General features: G+C 44.2%; 2 protein-coding genes across 3 annotated transcripts in view; one reads left to right on the forward strand and one right to left on the reverse strand.

Moving 5' to 3' along the window:
* The window catches only part of prkaa2 (protein kinase, AMP-activated, alpha 2 catalytic subunit), a 19,068-nt gene extending 11,212 nt beyond the window's left edge, over positions 1-7,856 (reverse strand). The window contains exons 1-3 of the mRNA XM_072682493.1: positions 7,571-7,856; positions 3,952-4,093; positions 559-652 (exon numbers count right to left, since the gene is read on the reverse strand). Of these exons, the coding sequence (XP_072538594.1) occupies positions 559-652; positions 3,952-4,093; positions 7,571-7,664 (330 nt within the window). The 5' untranslated portion in view covers positions 7,665-7,856. The remainder of the gene's footprint in view (positions 1-558; positions 653-3,951; positions 4,094-7,570) is intronic.
* Positions 7,857-10,332: 2,476 nt separating this feature from the next.
* Positions 10,333-23,727, forward strand: part of plpp3 (phospholipid phosphatase 3) — a 46,290-nt gene continuing 32,895 nt past the window's right edge. For both annotated transcript variants that reach the window (XM_072682516.1, XM_072682507.1), the window contains exon 1: positions 10,333-10,965. In XM_072682516.1, the coding sequence (XP_072538617.1) occupies positions 10,827-10,965 (139 nt within the window). In that variant the 5' untranslated portion in view covers positions 10,333-10,826. The remainder of the gene's footprint in view (positions 10,966-23,727) is intronic.

A 23,727-nucleotide genomic window follows, 5' to 3' on the forward strand; every position in this document is an offset into this window, starting at 1 on the left:
CACTTCTGGCTTTTTAAGGGCATTATAATGTCTTCCTATACTGTCGTGTACTCTGTACAATGTGCTTAAGCATCAATCCGCCCTCATCTGATACAGCTCCCATTACACATACTACAAAATACCCATCTGCATTCTGCAACTTGCTCAAGCAAGCACAATGTCAGTGCAGGCAGAACAAATACACACAGTCTGAGGCCTAACCCTGAACCCACTGACCCAGTCCATAAGTAGCTCAGTCAGCCATGCATAGTTCACTAAATATGCATGACCCTGTGGCTATCATGGTTTACCCAGGTCAAAGGTTCATCTGAACTCCAATGTAAGGAGTACAAAAGCAGGTTCCAAGTCATGACCATAAGCCATTTTGTATTATAATATCATAAGGTGGCACTTATTACTATTTATTATCAGTACAGTATTATTACACTAGTATTTATACCTTAGTTTTAAATCACATACAGCATACTAGCGTGCCACACAGAGCTAGAGGCCATTAGGGCAACATGCCATTTAGAAGCCTTCAAACATAGTGGGATAGTACAGAAAAGCCATTCTTACCCTTCCATGCTTGCAGATATAATCAAAAAGCTCTCCTCCAGACACATACTCCATCACCATGAAGAAGTCTGTGGGGGTACTGATCACCTGGTACCTATAAAAGCAGAAACACTGCAGTAATCTACTATACTCATTAAATGCAACAGGTTGCTGTAAAATGGTGCATTATAGAAGATCCAGGTCAAGCCTATAGCCAAAGAGGTCAAAATGTCACCAGTAATTACAGTAATTATTTTCAGAGCAATTCTTTTGGTTTGTTTGTTTTGTTTTTAAAATAAACTTGTTGATTTTTTCCCCTTTTCTCCCAATTTGGTACTGCCACTTTACCCACCCGTTCGTAACTTCCACTAGCACTAGCAATGCTCAGAGTAAAGCACTCAGAAGAAAGTGTCAGGTCCCACAACAGATGCTTGTGCCGGCCAACCTTGCTTTTTAAAGTGATGAGGGGACAGAGTGCCATCTACCCATACAGAGACAACATGACCAATTGTGCTCTCTCAGACTCCAGCTGCTGATGGCAAAGCGGCATGGCTCGGTATTTGAACTCACGACCACTGGGTCATAGTTGCAGTGCATTAGGCCGCTAAACCACTCAGAGACCCACGGGACCTTTGTTTTAAGCAACCTGTCTCTAAATATTTAATAGGATTTTTTTATAGAAGCAATAGATTGCTAAAGTTCACATTGTGGCTGGTAATTTGGCTGCCAGTACCATTCCAGTTCTGTAAGTTTAGGTATATATGGCATACGGCTGCAATATGAGGGTATATGTATGTGAAAAAGAGAGTGCATTCAATATTCCTCGGTAAATAGGAATAACAGTCCCTGTTAAATTACAGAAAAAGTTCAATATATATCTAATATCTACAATTCATATCTAATTCATTTTTAGTGTATTGTGATTTCATTTAAATCAGTGTGTATTGAAAACTGATTGTATAGCAAAACAACAACAACAACCCTAGACATCTAATGGTTAATCTCAGATTGCCTTGACAGCAGCTGTCATCTTCTGGCACTGCTAAAGTAAATAGCACTGATGGCTCCTTGCCGTATGCGCACTGAGAGGTCATGTGGAGTAAAAGGTCAAACTGGGTATTTAATGAACATCACTGTCGATGCGATCTGACAGGAGCCTTTCTGCAACACTGCCTGTCCTTTAGCCAATGTAGCGCCCCCCATGTTCAGTCAGGCGCAGGGCTAACTGTGGCATGCTCTTTCCTCCGGCTGTGGTGTGTTTCATTTCCCTTGTATGTCATTTCCCTCGGAGAGAGAGGACATGCGACAGGAGGGTTACTGCTGCAGCTCGCAATGTGCCCAGTCACCGCAAAGCTTGATGGGTGCACCCTTATTTCACAGGAGGGGAAAACCCTCTCCTCAGCAAACTGCGTCTATGTCCCCTCTCATCCGTCACCAGCTCTCTGCTGTTCTGATGCTAGGAGACTATTCACAGTGGGAGGGGGATGTGTTGGGAAGCCTTGCTCTGATCTGCCCAGCTCAGCTTGCCGGGGAGCGAGGAGAAGGGCGAGAGCAACTGAAGTGCTGCTGAGACAAATAGGGGAGGAAGTGTAGAAGCTGTTGGGATAAGGCAGAGGGATAAAGGGCGTCTTACAGCCCAGTCCTCTCATCTGCTCTGACTGCACACAGAGAGAGAGAGCAAGAGAATGAAAGAGAAAGAGCAGGCAACAGACATAAAAGGTAGTCTAAAGAGATTACGTAGCTATTTTATCTCTTTGGCCTGTAGCCTGGTTCGGCCTGTGCAGGAGCAGAGTTGTTATTTTACTAACTGCGGTAGCAGAAAGCTATTTTTACTTCCTTTCCATGCACAGACTAATTATCAAACTATAGCTAAACTATTAGCAAAATGATATGTAACGCAAGTAAGTTTCATGGCATCCAAAAGATGGTGTTAATGTCTGAATGTGATGTTGAATGTGTCCTAGGGTGCTGTGTCACTGCAGAAAAGCATATCCGTTAGCCACAACAGCAGCCCTCGATCCATTTTATAAAATAAAAGACAACACAATCACTAAAACACCAAGAACGTTTATATTTTGGAAGGTACCATTTGTACAGTTAACAGCTAATAATCTATGTACAGTCAAGTTCATAAGTATTTGGACAATATGTGACAGAAGTGTAGACTTTTATCTTTAATTCAAGGACTTTTTACATAGTCCCTCCGTTTCTGCAGGCTCAAAAGTAGCTGGACCAATGAACAAAATAATAATTATACAGATTCTGATTAAGTTCAGACAACAGAATCATATATGCCCGTGCCATAACAGTGCCTCCGCCTTGTTTAACAGATCATGTCGTATGCATCGGATCATTAAATTGTTAATTCATTTGTCCTCTGTCGTCTTCTGGTGTTGCAGAGCATTTTAAAGAATGCACCACATTCTCGATTTGGCCACTCATAATGTTTCTGCTATCTCTCTGATAGGTCTATTATGTTTCTTTTTGGACCACATATTAAGAGTTCCCATGAATGTCTACCAAATGCAACTTGAACCCCAACAAATTCCAGAACTTCTTATCTTCTTTAAGTGTCACAAATTAAAGAAAGACTAGTCCACACATAGCCATGAACTGGATTATCAGTTCATTGTCCAATTACTCTAAGCCTGGGGGGGGGGAAATGTGCTGTGCTGTGTAAAAATGGCTGTGATTTCTAAATGGTTGAAGTAATATGTTTGTGCTGCTTTGCCATCAGCGCCCAGAATCTGAGTAGGCATAACTAGCTGTGCTCTCTCCGGGTGGGTTGATGGTACCCGCTCCTCTCATCACTCTTAAAGCAATGTTGGTTGGTACAGAGCTGGGGACGCTTTGTCAGCTGGGGACGCTTTGTCAGCTGCCCAGCAGTGCCGCATTGGCAACAGGCTGGCTTGGCATGTATCAGAGGAGACATATGTTAAGTCCTTACCATGTACCCTTGTCCTTACCCTGCTAGAAGGAGTTGGTTAATAGGCAACACTATATTGTTATACAGTATAATAAGTATTTGGACAGTGACAGTATATATTAGTTTGTGCTGTATTTGCTGCAAAGTAGTGTACTTACAGTGTCGATATTTCTGAAACATTCGAGTCAAGAGAGAATGTATCATTATGGATAAAATAATCATGCAAAAATATTTAGACATTCTGTCTGAGACTTTGAGACTGCATTCAAAGATCTAAAAAAGCAAGTTTAAGTTCCTCAGGGAGTAATAATAATACAGCAGGATAAGTGAATGACTGTTGTTGCGGATGAAATATGGGCCTATTTAATAATCTCCCATTATGGAAAATGGCTGGAGATCACAGGCCCGGAGGGACTTTCTGAACTCTAAATACACACAGTTTCCCCATTCTTAAGTGCTTGTGAGTGTGCACACTCTTTTCCACTCACAGCTTGATGATGTGTGGATGTCGGAACAGCTTGAGGTTCTGGATCTCTCGTTTGATTTTGCCGACCACATCGAGACTGCGGATCTTCTGCCTGTTTAGAATCTTAACAGCAACCTTATGTCCTGTAAGCTGGTGCTCTCCGACTGTTTGACATGAAGACACACACACCCACACACAAACACACACACACAAACACACATAACCCAATGAAAACTCTGCTGTAACAAGACCACCGACTGTTTCCCATAACACAGCTGATGAAAGACCAGTATGAAGGCAAAGAAACCGGACCGCAGCACCATGGGGCAGCGACACCCTGCTTTAAGCCATAACAAAACCCAGGAACAAAGGGCAACTCATTGTTTCACTGTTCAGCTTCCCAGTCCTGACTTTATAAAGACAAACATAACATGATGTGAACCTGAGAGAGGATACTGTATGTTGTGCTTGTAGGTAGAGCAAGATGTTATTATTATCATTTGTATTACTAAATTTAATAGGCAACAGCTGAGTGTGCAGTCTTGTGTTTCTTCTATAGATTCTTACTACTTTTTTGTCATGTAACATCAAAACAAGATGACATGCAGAAGTCAGAAGTGCAGGCTTGATACACAACATCAACCAAATGTAAATCTGACTACTTATTAGAGCTGGGCGATATGGTAAAAATACTACATCATGTAGTTAAAGATTTTTCTTCACAATATGTATCACAATACATGTAAATCACTGACTAAAAACATCTGTAGCGACAGATTCTTATAAACCACTATTCAGATACTTTCCTGCACTGAATAGAGTCATTTTTATGCAACATCTGCTGCTCTTTATCTAATTAAACCAGTCTAATTACACTGTTTGTAACACCAAAATAACAAATTTTATCCCGATACGATAAAATATCGTAATATTGCCCATCTCTACTACTTATGTTATTAAATTGAATTGGAAGTAGCATACATTGACAGCAAAACAGCAATAAAAGCCTACTAAAAACATCTTGGGATTTGAAATGGGAATGTGTAGATCATAGAATGATGGGATGATTTGCTACAGACAAATATGCCATTTATGAGCATAAAAAAAAGTATGACAGGGCCGAAGCAATGGGGAAAGCTCATGGCCGTCCTTCTGCGATTTTTTAGATAACAAAAAAATACAATCTGCAATAGAATTTTTGTAGCATTACTCTTATTTTATTGTTAATTCATAGCTGGAAAGAAAATGGTTACATTAAAAGAAAAAGGCAAGTGGAAAATGATCCATTGAGGATTTTGTCTTTTTCTATGCATTCAAGCAAGCTCTCCTACTGATTAGGACTCCAGAAGCTCCACTGAAGGCCTTACATGTCAGATTAGCTACTGAACAAACAGTTACCAACCATTCCATTACATTTCCAGTGGGTGAGACCACTGTGAGAAAAGGTCTCTCTGGGCCTCCTACAAGCCCTACACACGTCACTGACTGTGAGAATGAGCCCCGGTGTAAGCAGGTTCCAGTCAGCTGTTAGAAACCAAGAATAGAATTTAGAGTTCAGTCTTTCACCAAAACAGGGACATTTACCATAAAATGGTTTTGGAAGTCTGTAAGCTTCACAAATACCAGTAAAATCAGCCGTTCACCCAAAGACATCCCACCCCGGCTATGAACTAATGTGCCCTTCCAAACCAAAGGCAGTCCAGGCAAAGTAGTGTGCTTTCCTGTAAGCCTGTCCTTCGCAACCCACGCCCCTCAACATGTGAACAAATGTGTCCCTGGTTGGACATTTAACTCCAATGACACCCCAGGCATGCAGAATTGACAGAGTCTACCCCACTGACTCTGTCTAAACTGGCCTGTATTCCTAAAGAGCTTCATGCCGCCCACAGATTCATTCCCAAACCCATTAAATGAAGACATACATGCAGAGTACATGCAGAAAGCGTATGTTGGTGTGATCAGTCCGACTTCTGTGCATTCTTGTTTAAAAGTATGTCTAAGGCATGCGGGCATGATAGCGTGCGTAAAATAGGCCTAAAGACCTGGTGCTCCATGTCCAAAAGAAAAGCAGCAAGGTGCATGAAAACACGCAGTTTAATGCAATCGTAAGAAGCAGTATTGATGAGGATCGATGGGGATATCAGCAGAAAATGCTGGATCAGATATCGCAACTGGAATAAATTCAGCCTCAAATCACATCAAATATTGGGATGGTGTGAGCTGTGTGTTCCTAGGAGAATGTTTGAGTAGTTTGCTGCCATCATTTTATGGCTTCTCGTCCTACAAAGAAAACTCTTAAATCTATAGGATCCAGGTGAGATATTAGCATGATGCATTCCAGAGTCCTACAACAGCTCGAATGAGTTTAAGAGCGCAGGTAAGAAGTAAGAGCACACAGAAAATGAGAATAAACACATCAATGGAGACAGCAGCCTATACATGGCGTATATACCGCCTGGCAGGTGTTTTTGTGTGACGTCGTTCTGACGCAATGTCTCAGAGCAAGCGAGCGCTGCTCGGGAGCTGCTCTAGCTCACGGTGGTCACTGTGACCCCAAATTCCTTCACTGCCCCTCAAGGTCATTGAAAACCCATAATGGGAGGTCCAGCTGGGGGTAATAAAGGGCTGCTTCGTCACCATTTCGATCTGGTCTCATCGCGAGCCTTTATTACTGTCTTATTACCAGCACAGATGGGCTAGTCCCACTTCCAGCTGTTATGCTGGCATAAAGAAGTGTTAGCTTACGTGCTAATTAACCCACCCCTCTCATATATAATGACCACACCACTAGCCAGCGGAGATACTGCCTATTGATTTGTCAACATGTCGTTAAACTCTCAGTTATCGTAGCTATGTGCTGCAGGTAGCTAGAACAGCTACAAGAAGTGTAGGCTGAACATTGCAAAAGCAATTATTAAAATGTTCATTTATTATTAAATAATATTGAAATAATAATAATAATAATAATAATAGTAATAATAATAATAATACACTGTCTACCACGATACAAAACAGACTACGACATAAGGCAGTTTTTTATTTTACAATATCTGTGTAGTGTAGGCTGAACATTGCAAAAGCAATTATTAAAATGTTCATTTATTATTAAATAATATTGAAATAATAATAATAATAAGAAGAAGAAGAAGAATAAGAATAATAAGAATAATACACTGTCTACCACGATACAAAACAGACTACGACATAAGGCAGTTTTTTATTTTACAATATCTGCAAATGACAAGTTGCGCATTTGATCGCTGATAAGCTTATAAATGAGCCCATGCTTGTAGAAAGATTAGCAGAGCAGGAGGCTCTGTTGTTTAGTGCAGTACATTTTCTGCAGCCCCCTAAACTTAGCCCCAGAGTAACGCAGCGGTTACATTCGCTGAGAGCCCAGCTCTGTGACCGTGCATTCCGCAACAGCACTACGCCACTTCTCTGCTCGAGAGCCGTCCACTGTGTCAGGCACTGCGCAAAAACTCGCTGCGTAAACTACGTAAACTGTCCGCCGGCAAGTTCAACGTTAGCGACTACGGGGGAAAAAAAATCGCACACACACACACAGAGAGAAACGCGCGTCCACAACCCAAACCCCCGCGCTGACAGCGACAAGCCAGAGCGAAGCGAAGCGACTTAACTCTTCACTTTGCCGAAGGTGCCCACTCCGAGCGTGTCTCCCAAGATGTAGTGTCCTATCTTCACCCTGCCTTCGTGCTTCTGCTTCTCGGCCATTTTACTCTGCGGGGCAGCTCGCTCGCTGCTCGCCTCGGCCGGCGAGCGGAGGGGGGCGGGGCTCCGCTGGGCACGAGCGAGCGGCTTCAGGTTCTCCTGACCTCAGATCAGCTTCGCTGCAGAATCCGCCTCAAAATTAAGACCCCCGGTCGGTGCAGGGGGATCATAAGTCAGATCGGAGTCACACAGTGAGCGAGAGAGAGCGCGAGAGAGAAAGCGTGGCGGGTGGAAAATAGGGGAGGAGCTATGGGATCAAAAACACATGCTCTTTAAACAGACATACACCTGCGCACGAGCGCGTTCAGAGAAGGACTTTAACTGATAACACGACCATAACGACCGCTGCTCTGCTATATTATATTATATTATATCATATTATATTATATTATATTATATTATATTATATTATATTATATTATATTATATTATGCACGTGTTTGCTTTTTTCCTTTTCAAATGCTATACCTGGCAGAGCTGGTCCGTGCTTATGATTCCCACTCATTATTCAATAAACACATTGATGTTTACAAGTTTATGGGGTCCCAGATAAACTATCTATCTATCTATCTATCTATCTATCTATCTATCTATCTATCTATCTATTTATCTATCTATCTATCTATCTATCTATCTATCTATCTATCTATCTATTTATCTATCTATCTATCTATCTATCTATCTAAATATCTATTTATCTATCTATCTATCTATCTATCTATCTATCTATCTATCTATTTATCTATCTATTTATTTATTTATTTATTTATACATTTGGAATAAGCACTATTGATTGGTGTCAGCAGAAAATGCTGGGCTTCCGTCTGTTTATTTATTTATTTGTTTGTTTGTTTGTTTATGGAAGGTTGTGCAATATGCTTTGGTCATGTACCAAACAATCTGAAAATAAAAGCAACTGATGCCCACATACGTCCCTCCTGTACATTTTGTGTATATTTCTTTATGGTATTATATTGTAGTTTTTTAGTATATGTATAGAAACATTATTTTATTTTATTTTTACTTATTTTATTTTGTTTATTTTTGTTGTTATGTTTGCGCTGTTTTTACTACACATATATTATGCTGCCCTTCTGTAGAGTGATTATCTGAGCCTCACCCCAAGCATTTCATTGCATGCATGTCCTGACATGATGTGCAAATGACAAATAAACTTGAAACCTGAACTTTGAAGACCAAGAGAACTGCTTGTATGCTGGTAGGACAGGCTAATTAAAACCCCATTTGACTGCCAAGAACCTGCTTAAAAGGTTATCTGAATCAAGTAGGTGGTGCACCGTTTCACTGTGCAGCATTGCTTGCACAAACATAATCATAAGGAAAGGTCCTGAGAAGGCAAATGTACCTGGTCACACAACTCAGCATTTGAAGTTTGCTACAGAACATGATGAGTTTCAGAAACTGGTGCTGTGGACTGATACAGTCAAAATAAGACTCTTTGGCAACAATCAGTAAAGGTGTGTTTGGAGAAAAAAACAAACACCTTGCCAACTGTAAAGCATATGGATGGAACTATCACGCCTTGGGGCTGTCTTGTCTGCAATTACTTTGGCAATATTGCACACGTAAGATGGGAAGGGAATGGGATGCATCTCATAAAACACTAGAAAATCGAAATATCTTTAAAAGACTAAAGCTGAAATGAGGATGGCTTCTACAACAGGATACTGAGGACCAAAATAAATCTGAAAACCATCACAGACTACCTGAAGAGACATCGTAGAAATTTGGAAATAATTTTGAAAACAGTCTGTGCAGCCAGACCACCCAAGATTATCTCAGAACTGGAAGACTTCTGTAAAAAAGGGTGGGGAAAATCCAACTGCTTTTTTAATGTTGGATTTGCTGACAATTTTGTATTAATTTGATTAGTTACAGGCTTTTTAAAATGAAAGCTAATGGAGCACTCCTTGAAGAAGAAGAAGAAGAAGGGAAAATAGATAGATTTGATAGATGAATTAATAACCTGAAGGTGGCGGTGGTGTTCCTGTCTTACACCATTATGACCACTAGATGGCGGGACCGGATCAGTGCTGAGAAGATCAGAAGATCAGCGTCGAAAACACCACTCACTAGCTCTGTATTAGAGAAACCACAACACATCGCCAAACTCTCACATCTACACATGAATTAATATAATATGATAATAGTAATAATAATAGTAATAATAATAATAATAATAATAATAATAATAATTTAATTTTTTATTCATGTTGGTTTTTTTTTTTTACAACAAACTATTCGAGTCACAATAGGCTAAATTACTCCAGTTTTAAACAATGACGGCTTATAAAGTAAAATACGATTTTTTCGCGTTTCTCCGTGTTTTTCCTCAACTCTGCGCGTTGAATGCAACTGGTTTGGCGCGCTTCTACCTCCTTCAATTACAGTGGCTCATTATCCCACCCGTATTCCGAATAGCCCCGCCTCCAGCGCTGGGTTTGGCTTGGTGATTGGGCCGTTTGCTTCCTAAATACGAATTAGCAGCCAATCCCAGCGCGGACCGGAGGACACTACCGTTCAATCCCAGCGCAGGAGGGCGGGGCCTGCCCGAATACGGGCGGGAAAACATCCCACGACAACTCTGAGAGCAGCGGCCGTAAGTGTTGCACATAAGCATGCAGGTGGGTTTGGAGGAAGGGGGCTGAGCCTGTCGAAGCTCTACACGAAGAGTGTAAGGGGAGGAGGAGGAGGAGACGTGGGAAGGGAGTCTTAAAACTGGAGTTGGAGCTCAGACGCTTTCCAAACGCCGCTCTCGTCCCCCTGAAAAAAAAGCCCTCCGACATAAGCGAAGTGGACTCAAGTTTTCCCTCACTGGAAGGACACTGACCGAGGGGCTGTCTGTTAGTCTTCGGTTGAGATAGCGAGCTAGCACAAGGCGCCGCGCCGCACAGCGAGGCGGTTTACTTACTGTAGCGGTTTTAACGAGCTCTTCGTGTTCAGAGAGGGACAGCAGGACTTCACCTCAGCTCCGACATCAACTTTTAAGGACTTTTTTTTTAAATTATTATTCCTCAGACGACCCGGACACGACTCGCCTCCTCTTCATCCCGACTGACCAGGGCTGAGCTGCTCGTTTTCGTCGCGTCTCTCAGCTCTGCCGGGACTGAGATTTCTCCCAAGCCAGGAGGACGGAGCTCTCACATGCCAAAATACATGTATGAGAAGGCAATGGCACCCGAAACAAGAAACGGCGGAACGGCCACGTTAAATAACGGCAGTGGCATGAACAAGAGCAAGAGGAAACTTTTAATAGCCCTAGACATCTTCTGCCTTATCTTGGGTGAGTGTTCAAACCAGCCTCCCATCCAAACGACTGAGACTCCGGTTGCCAGATTGGTGCATGACACTGGCCACTGTGTTTGATATCTGCAGCTACAGCGCCAATGCAGCCGTGCAGATAACGGTCCTACAGCCTGCTGCAGGGAAGCGACTGTAAACAGAGCAATAAGGAGCTCGGTGGTAGAATTCATCTATCCCCCCCCCCCTTCGCTAAAAATGCAAATGCACCTTTAAAAAGTCTCCCATTGTCAGCCTTCAGTTTAAATTGGGCTGTTTTACATCTTATCCTACCTTATCTTTCTAAACAGAAGTAGCTAAGCAGGCCGTTAAAAGCTCTTATCTCAGAGGAATAGGGATGGGCACAGATGGCACCACTATTTAAACAGCATTGTCCCATTGACTTATGAAAGTGGCTGTGAAAGGACATGGGCGCATGTAGCTAGCTACCAGCCACCGCTCATGTATGTACATGCTTGGCGACCGTTGAACTGTCACCGTTTACAGCCTTTACATGGGCAGCCTCCCAGATTATGAGGGACTATTTTTGGCAGGGAGCTGTATGCTTATGAGGGCTGTTAAAATAATGAAACCACAGGCATCTAAAAGGTGGAGGAAACTGGATTGATGCTCTCAGCTGTTCTTTGTTGTAGAGAGATGCTGCGTAAAGTTCCTGTGGCCCGATCGGGATGGGTGACTTGGTCTGGTTAGTTTGGTCTGTCCTGTGTTCTGTGATGCTCGGATGGCGTCAACGGCACCTTATGAATTAGAGCAGTGGCAGTGCTGAAGAGGCTTTAGAGTAATGATCCCGAGGATCCTGAAATCTTTGATCCTGAGCTTTGCTTGAATGTGAACTGTCAGGTTTGTTATCAGACACCCGCATGCTGGACACGCTCTGCTCAGGGGGATGTAGAGCAGGAGGAGCGTGGGCTTCACCATGTTCGGAAGATGTGTGAAGTTGCCGGGTGTTGACGGCTCGACTTCTCTCGTATTGTTTTTGAGGGTCTGGAAACCATCACGGCGAGCCTTCCTGTAGCCAGTGAGTGCTCAGGGCTTTGGGGTAAGCAGAGCATCATCAGCCCAAGTTTCTTCATTCTTTCAGAAGCCCATCTTCTCAAATCCCCCTTTCACCAGATGGCTCGTCTCCTTTCAGAGCACGCCACGGCATCATATCAACTTTCTCCGTGAGCTGAAAGCCGGGATGAGTGCCCCTCTGTCCTTTTGTTCATGGGAATGTGCTGAAGAATTGCTCAAATGTGTGGATTTAGAGAAGCAGGGCGAAGCTGTTTAGTTGAACTAGAGGGGGGGAACTCGCCCTCAAAAGTGCTGCCGAGCTTTCAGCAAGACAACTGCTGTTGGGAGTCGAACTCCCAACTGTGGTGGGCAGAAGGAGTTCTGCAGTAGTAGATGATACCTGAGCAGTTTGAGCCACTGCAGTAGATGGGTCACAGTGTGTGCTGAAGGTCCCAACCCCCCCCACCACCACCACCCAATCAGTTTAATTAGGAATGTGGCAAAAGGGTGAACGTGTAGACGTGCCGTTTTTACAGTGCTTGCTTTACAGGCACATTCAAACAAACCCAAACGAGGGCTGCTCTCACATGTGGTCCATGTGGACATGGAATTGCATAAAACTGCATATGGAGCGAATCTCCTGCTTTAAACCCGCTTCCTTCCCAATTTAAGATATGGCACTGGCGGCTACTGCACGCATCAAAAGCGAGGCACAAACAAGACATGTTCTTTGTGATGTTAAAGAAAGGGTGGTTGCCTTGCTTTATGTAGTGGGGGTGCTGTGAAAGAGAGGAGACTCTTTTAGATGGGGATTTGGGGAGGGGGGCCTGCAAGGTTGCGGGCCACTTGAAGAATGTCTGATTGAATGGGCTTTGTTCACATGGACGCTATGGGAATAGCTCATGCGAAGGCTGGATACTCAGGCTTCCATCTGTTGTATGGGTGTCCTGCTATCAACCCCGTCTTGCTCTGTGTCCTTTTCTCCCTTAGTTTTTTCAGTCTGGTTTGAGTTGGTCAAGAGTGCCTCCTCGTTTTGTTTTCTAGAAGGCTATCCCGATTTGGTATGTGAAAAAAATCAAGCATTCACAAGACCCCCCCCCTCTCCTTATTATAAAAGTAGTTGGGAAGCTTACTGATCCCTGTTTTCCTTTCTGCAAGCTGCACTCCTCATCAGGACTTATCACACACCTTTGTAATCAGTTCAAGATGCTGTGTAATCTCAAAAAGTCCTACATATGTGATTTCTGACACACTGTGAAATGAGAAATAGCACTAACGAAGCCAGCTTGAAACATCAGGAATGTCTACATGACTACAAACCTCCTAACTTTCCACACAGCATCGCCCAGGAAAAACGCATTCGCTCTTATCACCCTAGCTGATGGCAGCGTGATGCTGGCTTCTATCAGCAGAGCGAATGTGAATCGTCAGACAGGCCGCTGTCTGAAGAGCCTTGCCTCCCGTTGAGATCCTCCAGAGGGAGTGGAGCACAGCCTGGTCTTATTAGCATACAGTAGTGCACTAAAGCAGAGTAGAGCCTTCCCTGGCCGTTCACTCTACCCGCCTCCTTCCCCAGGGGGGCTATAAAGAGGTGGGGGGGGGTGTCAGTGATGACATACATTCCTGCCCATGCCACAGCCAAAGCCACTAGGCAGTCTTTTACACCTCCTCCCTACCCCAGATCAGGCTGTTTTTGGTGAAGCTGGTTAATGTAATTTTACTTAAGAGGTCTACACAGAGAACCTGTTGGCAGTGCAATTGTTTAGAGAGCATTTAAAGGGCACACTGTTAGACAGTCCAAGCTATCATGAGCCCACAGCCGTCCACAGAGGAGGCTTCCTTAGGCTTGTATACTTGTATAGAGTTTAGTTCGGGTACAGTTGAGTTTGGCCAGAGTTTGGAGGTGTTATAGTTGAGTTTGGCCAGAGTTTGGTTGGGGTACAGTTGAGTTTGGACGTGTTACAGTTGAGTTAGGACAGAATTTGGTCGTGTTACATTTGGTCATGTTACAGTGATTGGTTGTATTCCAGTTCAGTTTAAATCTAATTTGTTTGTGTTACAGTCAAGTTCGAACAGAGCTAGTTCAGGCCAAGTTTAAGCTCTGTGCCCCCCTTCGTGCCGCCATACCTTCCTGTGGGATGTTTATTATGGAGAGACATGCTCGACTGAAGGAAACAGTGTTCTAAAAACAGGCCCTCACCTAAGCGTCATTGTGATCCATGCCTTTCTTTAAGCACACAATGGTGCCGGGCCACCATTCAAGGCTGGGCAGAGCCTGAGCGCGCTCTGTGCATTTTAACACAGTCCGTCAGAACAACACACATTGCGCCGGGCGACTTTTAGCCCAGTTGGCTGCAAGGAAACACAAAAAACGCTAACTGGAAAAACTGTTTGCTTGTTTATATGTGGAAATGGAAGCGATAAGTGTCTCTTGGCGGTCACTGGTGGGTTTAAGAGTGCACTGAGTTAAAACAACATCAGAACCACTCTGGACTTCTTTTTTCCCTTCCTTTTTTCCCCCTCTGAGGGCCTACCTGCGCTAGAGCTAGATCAAAGCCAAGGAAAAGGGTTTGGCTGTCTTGATTCTGGCCATTTATAACTTCTCTCTCATCTGTAGCATTCCACAAGGGGTAGGCGGGCAGAGTTATAGTGTGTTGGGGAACCCGTGGGAGACTGGCTCATTTAGGGCTGGTTGTATTAACCTCCAGCTCCAGACTCGGCCATGTCTATAAATATTTTTCCAAAATTTCTCAAATTCTTCATCTCAGGTCAGCTCTTGATGTGACATCTGGTGTAATTTTCGGGCCAGGGTGTTTGCAGGGCCAGACTCAGGAAAGGGTGGGAAGAGGAAAAGGTAGTCTTGCGCTCTCTCTCTTTCTCTCTCTCTCTCTTCTTGTTCTCTCTCTCCCTTCCTTTCTTCCACTTGATGCCCTAGGTGTGGCCAGCTGTGCTGTGAAACGTAATCCCTCTCTTTTTCCGGACCATTTCCTCAAGCGCAAAAAGTCTCTCTCTTTCTCCTGCTTTCTCCGCTTTCTATATCTCTCTTTCCCTTTCTTTCTCTCTCTTTGACCTGCTTGTAATTGCAGGAGACCCTCTGAAGCTGCAGTGTGGTGTTCAGGAAAACCCTCCTGGACTGTCATGCAGGCAGCATGATGAAGTCCTCCTGTGCTTATACTGCACTAACATCTGCCGTAGCATTTCTCCAGCCTGGCACTTGCTGCATATTGTCCCAAAACACCGGCTGCTCTTTAAATTGTGTGGAGTGGTCGTTATATGGCCTGTTCTCCTATAAAGTTACAGTTTGGGGGGTTTTCCTACAACAGCGATAATGTGTTTTACTAAAAATCCATGTTTATTTTGGCCACGAGCAGCCTGTGAGTGGCTCTCCCACCATACTGTACAGCCCTTGGTATAGCCAGTATATTTCCACCGCTGTTGCCAGGATGTTTGGGGTGTTTACAGGCTGAACTGTATGTTTGTAAACAAGTCCAGCTTAACGTACACAGAGATGGCAATAGGAAGGCGCCGGGAGGATGACCAGCACTGAACCTGGAAGACTGTCATTTGTATGCGCCAGCGCATTTAACTCAAAGCCACTTAACTTTCCACCTGGACGGGACAAGAGGCTGTGATTGTGGTCAGCGGAGCGCGCCCTGGAACTGGGAGGGCCATAATTTCAGAGTGGGAGAGAGAGCGGTTGTGTTTAGTGTTTAGAGAACCCACCAGGAGCGGTGTAGGGGAGTTTCCTTCAGAGCAAGAGCGTAAGTGACGTATGGTAAAACTCCTGCTGGCTATGGATGAGGTCTCATGTTGTGAAATACAAGCTGACAGTCATTGGGACGACTGAGGCAGAATCAGGGAGTGGTGTGTTTGGGGTAAGGTGTGTTTGTGGATGCTGTCTTCATGTGCTTGTTGGATGGTTCGGTTTCTTTTTGCACTGAAGAGCTTGATCATCAGAAAACATGAAGTATCTGAAGAATGACCTGCTGCTGACCACTCAAATCGCCCTTTCTTACCCGTGTATTGCTAAAATGCCTCTCGGCCGCTTTAGTGCCTTTCTTGTTTATCTTGTTTTGTTCTGAAACATCTGGAAGCAGCCTGTCGGAGTACAGTGGGAGAGGGAGGGGAAGGGGCTTATGCGTAGGACACACCCACACTCAGGTTACGAATGGTTTACGAAGCGTCCGGTGGTGATTATTGCATTCCGAAGGTTTGAAAGTCATACTTACGATTTAGATGGCAGCAGTAGTACCACAAGCTGATAGGGTGTAGGTACCTCTTGTGTTTGATCTCTGTGTGTATGCTGGGCATAGTAGAATCATTTACCCCTCCAAACCCTGCAAGAACACACACATACACACACACACATTGAGAATGAAACTCCTCCACAAACCACACTGTCTGGCTGGCATTACCCCACAGCCCACTAACAGGCCTGTTAAAACACACCCGGTCTACCCAGCCTGGATGTTACAGTTTCTGTCCATGTGTGTGAGCGCATGTTTCAGTTTGTGCATGGAAGAACATGTGTGTTTGACTGCAAAAGCGTATCTTTTGAGAGTGTGTGTGTGTGTATGTGTGTTTTGTGGCTGGTTTCCGAGGCTGCTGGCCATGTGGTTTAATTACACGGCCCCAGGATTTATGGGATGGAGCGGCCTGCCTGAGCTAGCAATTAGACCGATGCACACGGGTGTCTTCCAGCTGTGTGTGTGGGGCAGTGTTATCAAACACTACAGGAGACTTCAGTGGAGCAATGCACTGATAACATGCCTCTGTCTTTTGTTAAATGCCTCAAAGTGTCCTTTCTCCAATGAGGCTGCACTGCAATCAGCCCACAAGCTCATGGAGTCCATATGCGGGGTTCTCCTTTATTACCACTGAGCTGTTTCCTAGAACAATAGGAAATTTGCTTAATCAGTTAGAGCATGCAGGACGTACTGCAACCCCCCCAGCACCACACAACTGACCCCTCCTGCTGCCTTTGCTGGCCTCTTTTCCACAGAGACATTTCCATTTAGTTATTTACACTGATCTTAATTGTAGTTTATTCCCCCCTGAAGGCCCCTATTGCATCCCATAAACCATTGTTTCAGAACTTCAGGCATTGTGTGTGTGTGTGTGTGTGTGTGTGTGTGTTTATGTAGGGATAAAGTATTGGTCAGTAATAGTAGCTGTAGTAGCGTCTCAGCCCTGCTTAACCTGCTTAAGCCTGGACGGAACAGTCTCTCTCAGTTTACTGAGCTGGGTTATAATTCCAGGGTGTTTTCAGGAATGTGATTTTGTGGAATCCGGTGTGTGTGTGTGTGTGTGTGTGTGTGCGCGCACACGCAAGTGCGTGCTCTGGAATGAGATTTCAGGAATCTTGTATGGGCATCTGTTAAACAAACCACATCTATGTCCAAAAGGCCAAGGACGACCTCAGCCGCCCCTTCTCTCTCTCTCTCTGTCTCCCCTTGTTTCTTCCCTGCTCTCTGGTTCTCCCTCTCCCTCTCTCTCTCTCTCTCTCTGGGTCATATGGATTAAGGTCTGGGTGTTCTGCATTCCAGTGATTGTGCCTAGCTGCTCTCCCTAAAGGCCGTTCACCTCTGGGTCATTTGCGGCCTCCAAGAAGGAGGCAAGAAATCTTTATTAAAGAAGCAAAAGCCGTTTTTTGGCTTCGGCGAACATCAATGTAATGGGATGTTAGCCGTGCATTGCGTTTAGTGAGGAGCATGCTAATAAAGCTTGGTTTATTTACTTGGGAAAAGGCTCCTCTACTTCAGTATGCAAATGTTTTGAGGGAGGGAGGGAGGGAGGCAGAGAAGGAATGAATAAGCGAGGAAGAGGTGGGGGGTAATTATCACGGAACAGTGGCCTCGTTAAACGTGTGGGTCAGTGTTTCGTTAGCGAGTGCTAATGGTCTTTATTTTTCGCAACACTGGAGCAAACTGATGCCCCAGCTCCCCCCTGGTTCTTTTCTCACACCCGAATACACAGTCAGGCCTAGATTTCTATAGCAGATATACACATTTCCACACGTAATATAGACTTTTGCAGGTTGATAATAAGGTTTATTATGTGTTCTGTATTAGGTTTAAGTAAGAACATGCATTTTGTATGTGAACTTTGAACAAGCGGGCAGTGATGTCAGCCCCAGAAAACTGTGTCCTGGTGGCTCAAATGACACCTCCTGATTATATGGGGGGTGGGGGCACCAGCAAGAAATGCCATTGCCAGTAATGTTGTCCAAACTTTTGCATGCAGATGTATAAGGTATCATAATATCATGAAATGAGGCCTTTCAACCCTGTAGAATGCATATGCCTAATATGCACCACCACGGTGTCACTTTTTGGGAGCACTATTCCATATTTTCCATTTACTTTAATTTTTTCAGACAATAAAAAGTGCTTTCACAAGCAGTGAGCAACAACCTTGTCATGAACTCAGAATTGGACGTGTAACATATTCAATCTGGTGTCTGCCCTTTCAGAAATGTGCAGTTCTGAATATAATACAGATCCGTGATCCCCGGAACACAGCTGATGCCTGTTCAGAGTCATGCAGAGCCTGTAAGAGACAACTGTTAAAACCATCCCGCTAATCCTGTTAGCATCTTTATTGGCCTCTGGCTGCTAAATGTGAATTTGATTTTATTAAGCCATTAGGCAGACAGAGAGCTCCACTGAACGAGGGTGTGGATGCATAACTGCCATATCAGCTTTGGTAGGAAACAGTGACCGTACTGCAGATGTGCTGTGGATGTTTCACAATGTAATACATGTAGCCCTAACCAGACATACACACCATTTCTCAAGTAAGCACAATGTGTGCTTTACTATTGAGCAAGATTTACAGAAATAAACACACTCTCATACTCGTTCTCAAAGCCACACACACACACAATAATCCATCCACGCTAACCCAAACATGCTTATACACCAAAACAGCTCTAAATGTAGCTGGAGCTGTCTGGTTAACTGCTATGTATAGGCATGGTTACAACATCATGTCCACAGCAGACAGCTCCAGTGGCTCTGTTGCTGCAGGGCTGGGTGGCAGAGGGGGTAGATCCTGAGATGTAGCCCAGTGAATAGATACACAAGCCCAGATGAAACCCTTAAACTCTAGGCTTATTAATCAGTTAGCCTACTAATGTTAAGACGTAGTCAGCAACTGCTGTAAATGACTCAGTAAGTACTAGGACAGTACTATCAAAGGTGAACTGTCTGTACGATGTAAGCCCTTGGTGCATGAGTAACCCTGATACAGTGTGTCTGTGTCAGGGCAGAAGACAGTAGAAAAGGAGGACACCCGATGTTTGTTTCTTGAGCTGTTTAACTTATGGATTTATGTTTTCACCTTCACTTTTTTTCCAACATAATTTGACCCCCTTATTTCGTCATGCTCAGTTCTTCCTGCTTGCTCTGTGTCTTTCTCAAGCTAGGATGTTGAAGGCTAGGGCGTCCTCCAAATCATGTAAAGGAAAGGCCATCCTACCCACCCAGAGAACCTGAGGCTAATCATGCTGTCTTGGTTGTGGTATCGCCTGGTATCAAACTCAGGCCAGCACTTAGACAGTCGCCCCACTCAGAATGCTCAAGTTTGTTTGTTTGTTTATTTATTTATTTTTTTATTTGAGTTTTTTTTCTACCTCAAATCACTAAGCTACCCCCCAGCCAACCCCACTGATTAAAGAATGAATGGTGCAATGATTGAATGGTGCAACAGTAATATCCCAGCTTCTAAGGGTTAAAGAGAGAAAGAGCAAGAGAGAGAATGAAAGAAAATATATATATGAAAAACACCAGAACGAAGGCAAAGGTCCGGGATGGAAAGCCGGAGCCTACTTTCACCTATTTTCCACTGTGCTCAGTAACAACTTGAGAAAACAGCCAAAGCCTGCACAGTATTATCAGCACAGTGGAAACAGAACATGCATATGTACAGCAGACGTACATGATGGGACATATTAGGGCTTTTAGCAGCATGACTTAGGAACTTTATGACTTTTACTTTGACATGTTAGGGCCCTGCGCTCTGAGACTTAAGTAAACTGCGAGCCTCTTTATTTTCTTTAAGGAAACCACAGTGAATGATATTTATGCACACCCACGTCCCCTCTAAGGTAAACACATCCTTCGCTGCCCTGCCATAAGCACTGTATGTAGTTGGGGAGGAAAAGGGATCAAAAAGGTAAAATAACAGAGCAGCGTCAGTGCGTCTCAGGAAGACACGCCACTATGATTTCCACCCCCCAAGTGGGCAATCCCTGCCAGCCCACAGGGGATAGTCTGACAGATATGACCAGTTTGATCAAGTATGCTGTTGAAGTTCTCTTGGAAGAATTTGTCTGGATTGGATTCCCAAAACCATCTTGACACAGAGATCATTCTTAAATCACTGGACACTCTCTCTCTCGAAAAGCTTTTGGGGAAGCTCTGGCCTGGGGAGTAAGGGCTTATTTGCTTGCTAAAACTAGAACAAATGAAGCTCTCCTTGAAGCATCCCCGTATTTAAAAGTTACCATTCAGTGAAATCACAGTAGTAACTTCTAAGAGTTTGACGGTTTTCCTGGCCTGCGCATCCACATATTCCTGCTGCATGCGGTGCAACTGCAACGGCCCCTGGAACGATGCTGCCCGCTCGGAAGCCTGCGCGGGCGTGAAAGGGCTCTGCGTCCTGGCTCTGATTTCTGTGAGTGGAAATTGCTGTGCATAAGCACATGTTTTCAGCCGGCCCGCGGCCCCACGGCCCGTCCAATGCATTGAGGGACTGAGAAAGGAAGGATTGGCAACGTTGGCGGTTACGCTGACCTCAGCAGCTTGCACAGACAATGCTGAGCAGCTCTCGGTATGTGTGAATGTGAGGGAGAGAGAGAGAGAGAGAGAGAGAGAGAGAGAAACGGCAGCAGTGGGGCTCGCTCACTTACAGAACCCGCACACGCGCAGGTGCAAATCAGTCATCATTAAGCGACCAACACTAACAGACCACAAAACCGGGGACAGAGCCAGGTCTTCACAGTACCACAGTATATTGTGCTGAGCTTATGTCAGTAGAATTGAACTGGTATTGAGTTGATAGTACTACATGTGCCATTACTAAGGTTCTCAATGTCGTTCCGTTACCACCATTAATGTTCAGGGGGAAGGGGAGGGGCTTGTGTTACTCATGCTCCTGCAATCAAAAGAGCTTATTTTATTATTTCAGAATTGAGTCTAGATACAAGCTAAAAGCCAATAGAACCTAATAAACTGCCCGATCTGTGCATTCCCATGTGTTTGCACCATGGGCCTCCTGCCAAATGTTGGTTCTGTTAGGGTTTACGCGTGTTTGTGTGTGTTAATGTAACGGTCAGCACCCCTATGCCACCAGGAAGGCAGGAATGAGGCGATGCATGCAGCGTACCATGAAGGCCACATATTCAGAGGTCACAGTTCACAGGACAGGGGTCAGCTGGTGCATTAACTTGAGTTTGAGGCGCTGGCACGCCACACACTGTGCATTTGTGTGTGTGTGTTTCTGAAATGCCATGCAAGTTTGAAATGCACTTCTTGAACTCCATGGTATCCCACACAGTGCACAGCCTAATACCACTGAACAAGTGCAGCACCATATTTATACAGTGCACACACTCTCACACACACACACTGCCCTAAATATTTCAACCCAGTGAGCTGCCAGGCCCTTGCACCATTTAGATAGGGTTAGTGGTGGGCGATATGTCGTCAATATATCTAAACGGCGGAATATAGAGTATGTTGCCCAACTGGAGATGTGGTTTCAGTCTGGTTAAGATTCACACGACTGTGGAAAGCTTCTGTGGTGTCATTTTTTTAAATTAATGAACGTCAGAACAAAACAGTCCAATCAACGCAGGTCTGTAAGATTTTCCTCCTGCAAAGAACAGCAGCCTTTCTACTGATACTGTGGAACTGTGCAATACATGTGAAACTGATTTTCCCTGTTGAATTTGATCAAATTGTAAAGTGTTCTCTCACTTTCAGGCTCTTGCTCCCACTCACTTGAGCTCTCTCTCCCGCTCGGCGCACCCCCTCCCTCAGTAATTAATGAACTCTTCCTCTAGAGTTTCCCTTGTTCCCAGCAGCAGTGTCCGTCTCTCATTGTGTTGAGCCCTGCCTCTCTGGCACAGCCTGATTAGGTCTGGCAGTGCTCCACTCATTCTCCACAGGGCCATTCCCACAGGAGCTGCATGCCCTTGTTTGTGCTCCCTCCCTCCCACCCACCTCACGCCTTCCCTAGCTATAGGCCTTCCGTCTGGGAGTGCTCTGGCCCCTAGTCCTCTCCTCCACTGGACATGAAACGATCACTGATGAAGCAATCAGTAGAGCTAAAAAAAAAAAGGGTGGCCTGTTGAAGCCAATCGCAGTCTGAAGCAGTTGATTTACAGTAACATAATTAAGTAATAATTTAATTGTATATTAATAATAAAAAGAAAATACTGATTATCATTTATAACATTAAAACATTTGGGAAATAATTAGTGTAGGCCCAAACCTGTTGTATATGTGTCATTAATTAAGTAGCTGCATAACTAAAACTTATTCCAGGCTTGTCATGCAGTTTTTGGCTGAAGAGCAATTGATCAGTATTACTTATTATTATTGTAATTATTGTCTTAATCACTATTATTAACCACTTCCACAAAATCTACACATTAGGAGCTGAGACCTAAGCCCACACCTGGGCCTCTGCAGGGTTTAACCTACCTCAAATCACACCAGACCATCAGGGATGACTAGCATGTGCCGCTGACTGAGTGGGCCAGCATTAGACTTTTGACACATTTCCTTCCTGCAGACAGTATCAGACTTTTGGCAGGGTTTTGCTTGGGCGGTAGTTATGGCAGTTATAGGCGTCAAAGGAATCGGCTGGAACAAATTTCTACATATCAGTTGTGCGTGAGTGAAATTTCCCCCTCAGGCGAAAGCTGAAGAGGTGTGTGAGAGTGAGGTGTAAGTGCCAGTTAGCTCACAGCTGCTCTTCCCTCTCTGCTTGCTCAAGCTAGAACGCTTGGCACTAATCATGACTGGCTGCCAATAAGCTTGATTTGTAAATTGTAGGAGAGTCAGGAATTGTGTATCAATGTGTCACAAGTCTAGTCAGGAAGGGTCTCGTACAGGTGAGTCAACATCCTTTATGCTAAACAGTGCCACATACGTACGAATCAGTAGTCAGTGAGCTGTAGGCAGTATGACTGAATTCCAGGCTTATGCTGCTGGTATTCATCTTAATAAAATGCATTATTTGGTAACTACGATGAATTCCTTAGTGTTCTCACAGTTTGAAGGGTAAAAGGGCACAGGAGCGAGAGAGCAATGACGTGTTCCATTTAGCAAAAGAACTAGAAACTAGAAGGCCGGAGCTTTACAAAGACGGCTGCTTAAAAAGAACTGCTGTTCACATGGCCAAGTTAAGCTGTGCTCTCTTTTTCAACCAGTTAGGCTCAATGAGATTTCTTTTGCATGCTAACTGTTGGATCACTTACAGGCCAACAAGTCGATTGGCTCAGGAAAGGGCTGGGCGATATTGATAAAACCTAGTGGCACAGTATTTAATTTAGGGGTGCAGTAAGCAAAAAGTCATGTAAAACAATAGCAATTAAGCAATTGGACTATAGTGTAAACATTCATCAGACAGAAATCACATTTCCTATAGGGAAGCTTACTATTTATTTATTTTTTTACAGAATGTTGTTCTAGATATAAATGTTATACAATGGTTCTTGTCAATATCTGTCAACATTGCTGCT

The sequence above is a fragment of the Salminus brasiliensis genome, chromosome 1 (assembly GCF_030463535.1).
Source record: "Salminus brasiliensis chromosome 1, fSalBra1.hap2, whole genome shotgun sequence".
Taxonomy (NCBI): domain Eukaryota; kingdom Metazoa; phylum Chordata; class Actinopteri; order Characiformes; family Bryconidae; genus Salminus; species Salminus brasiliensis.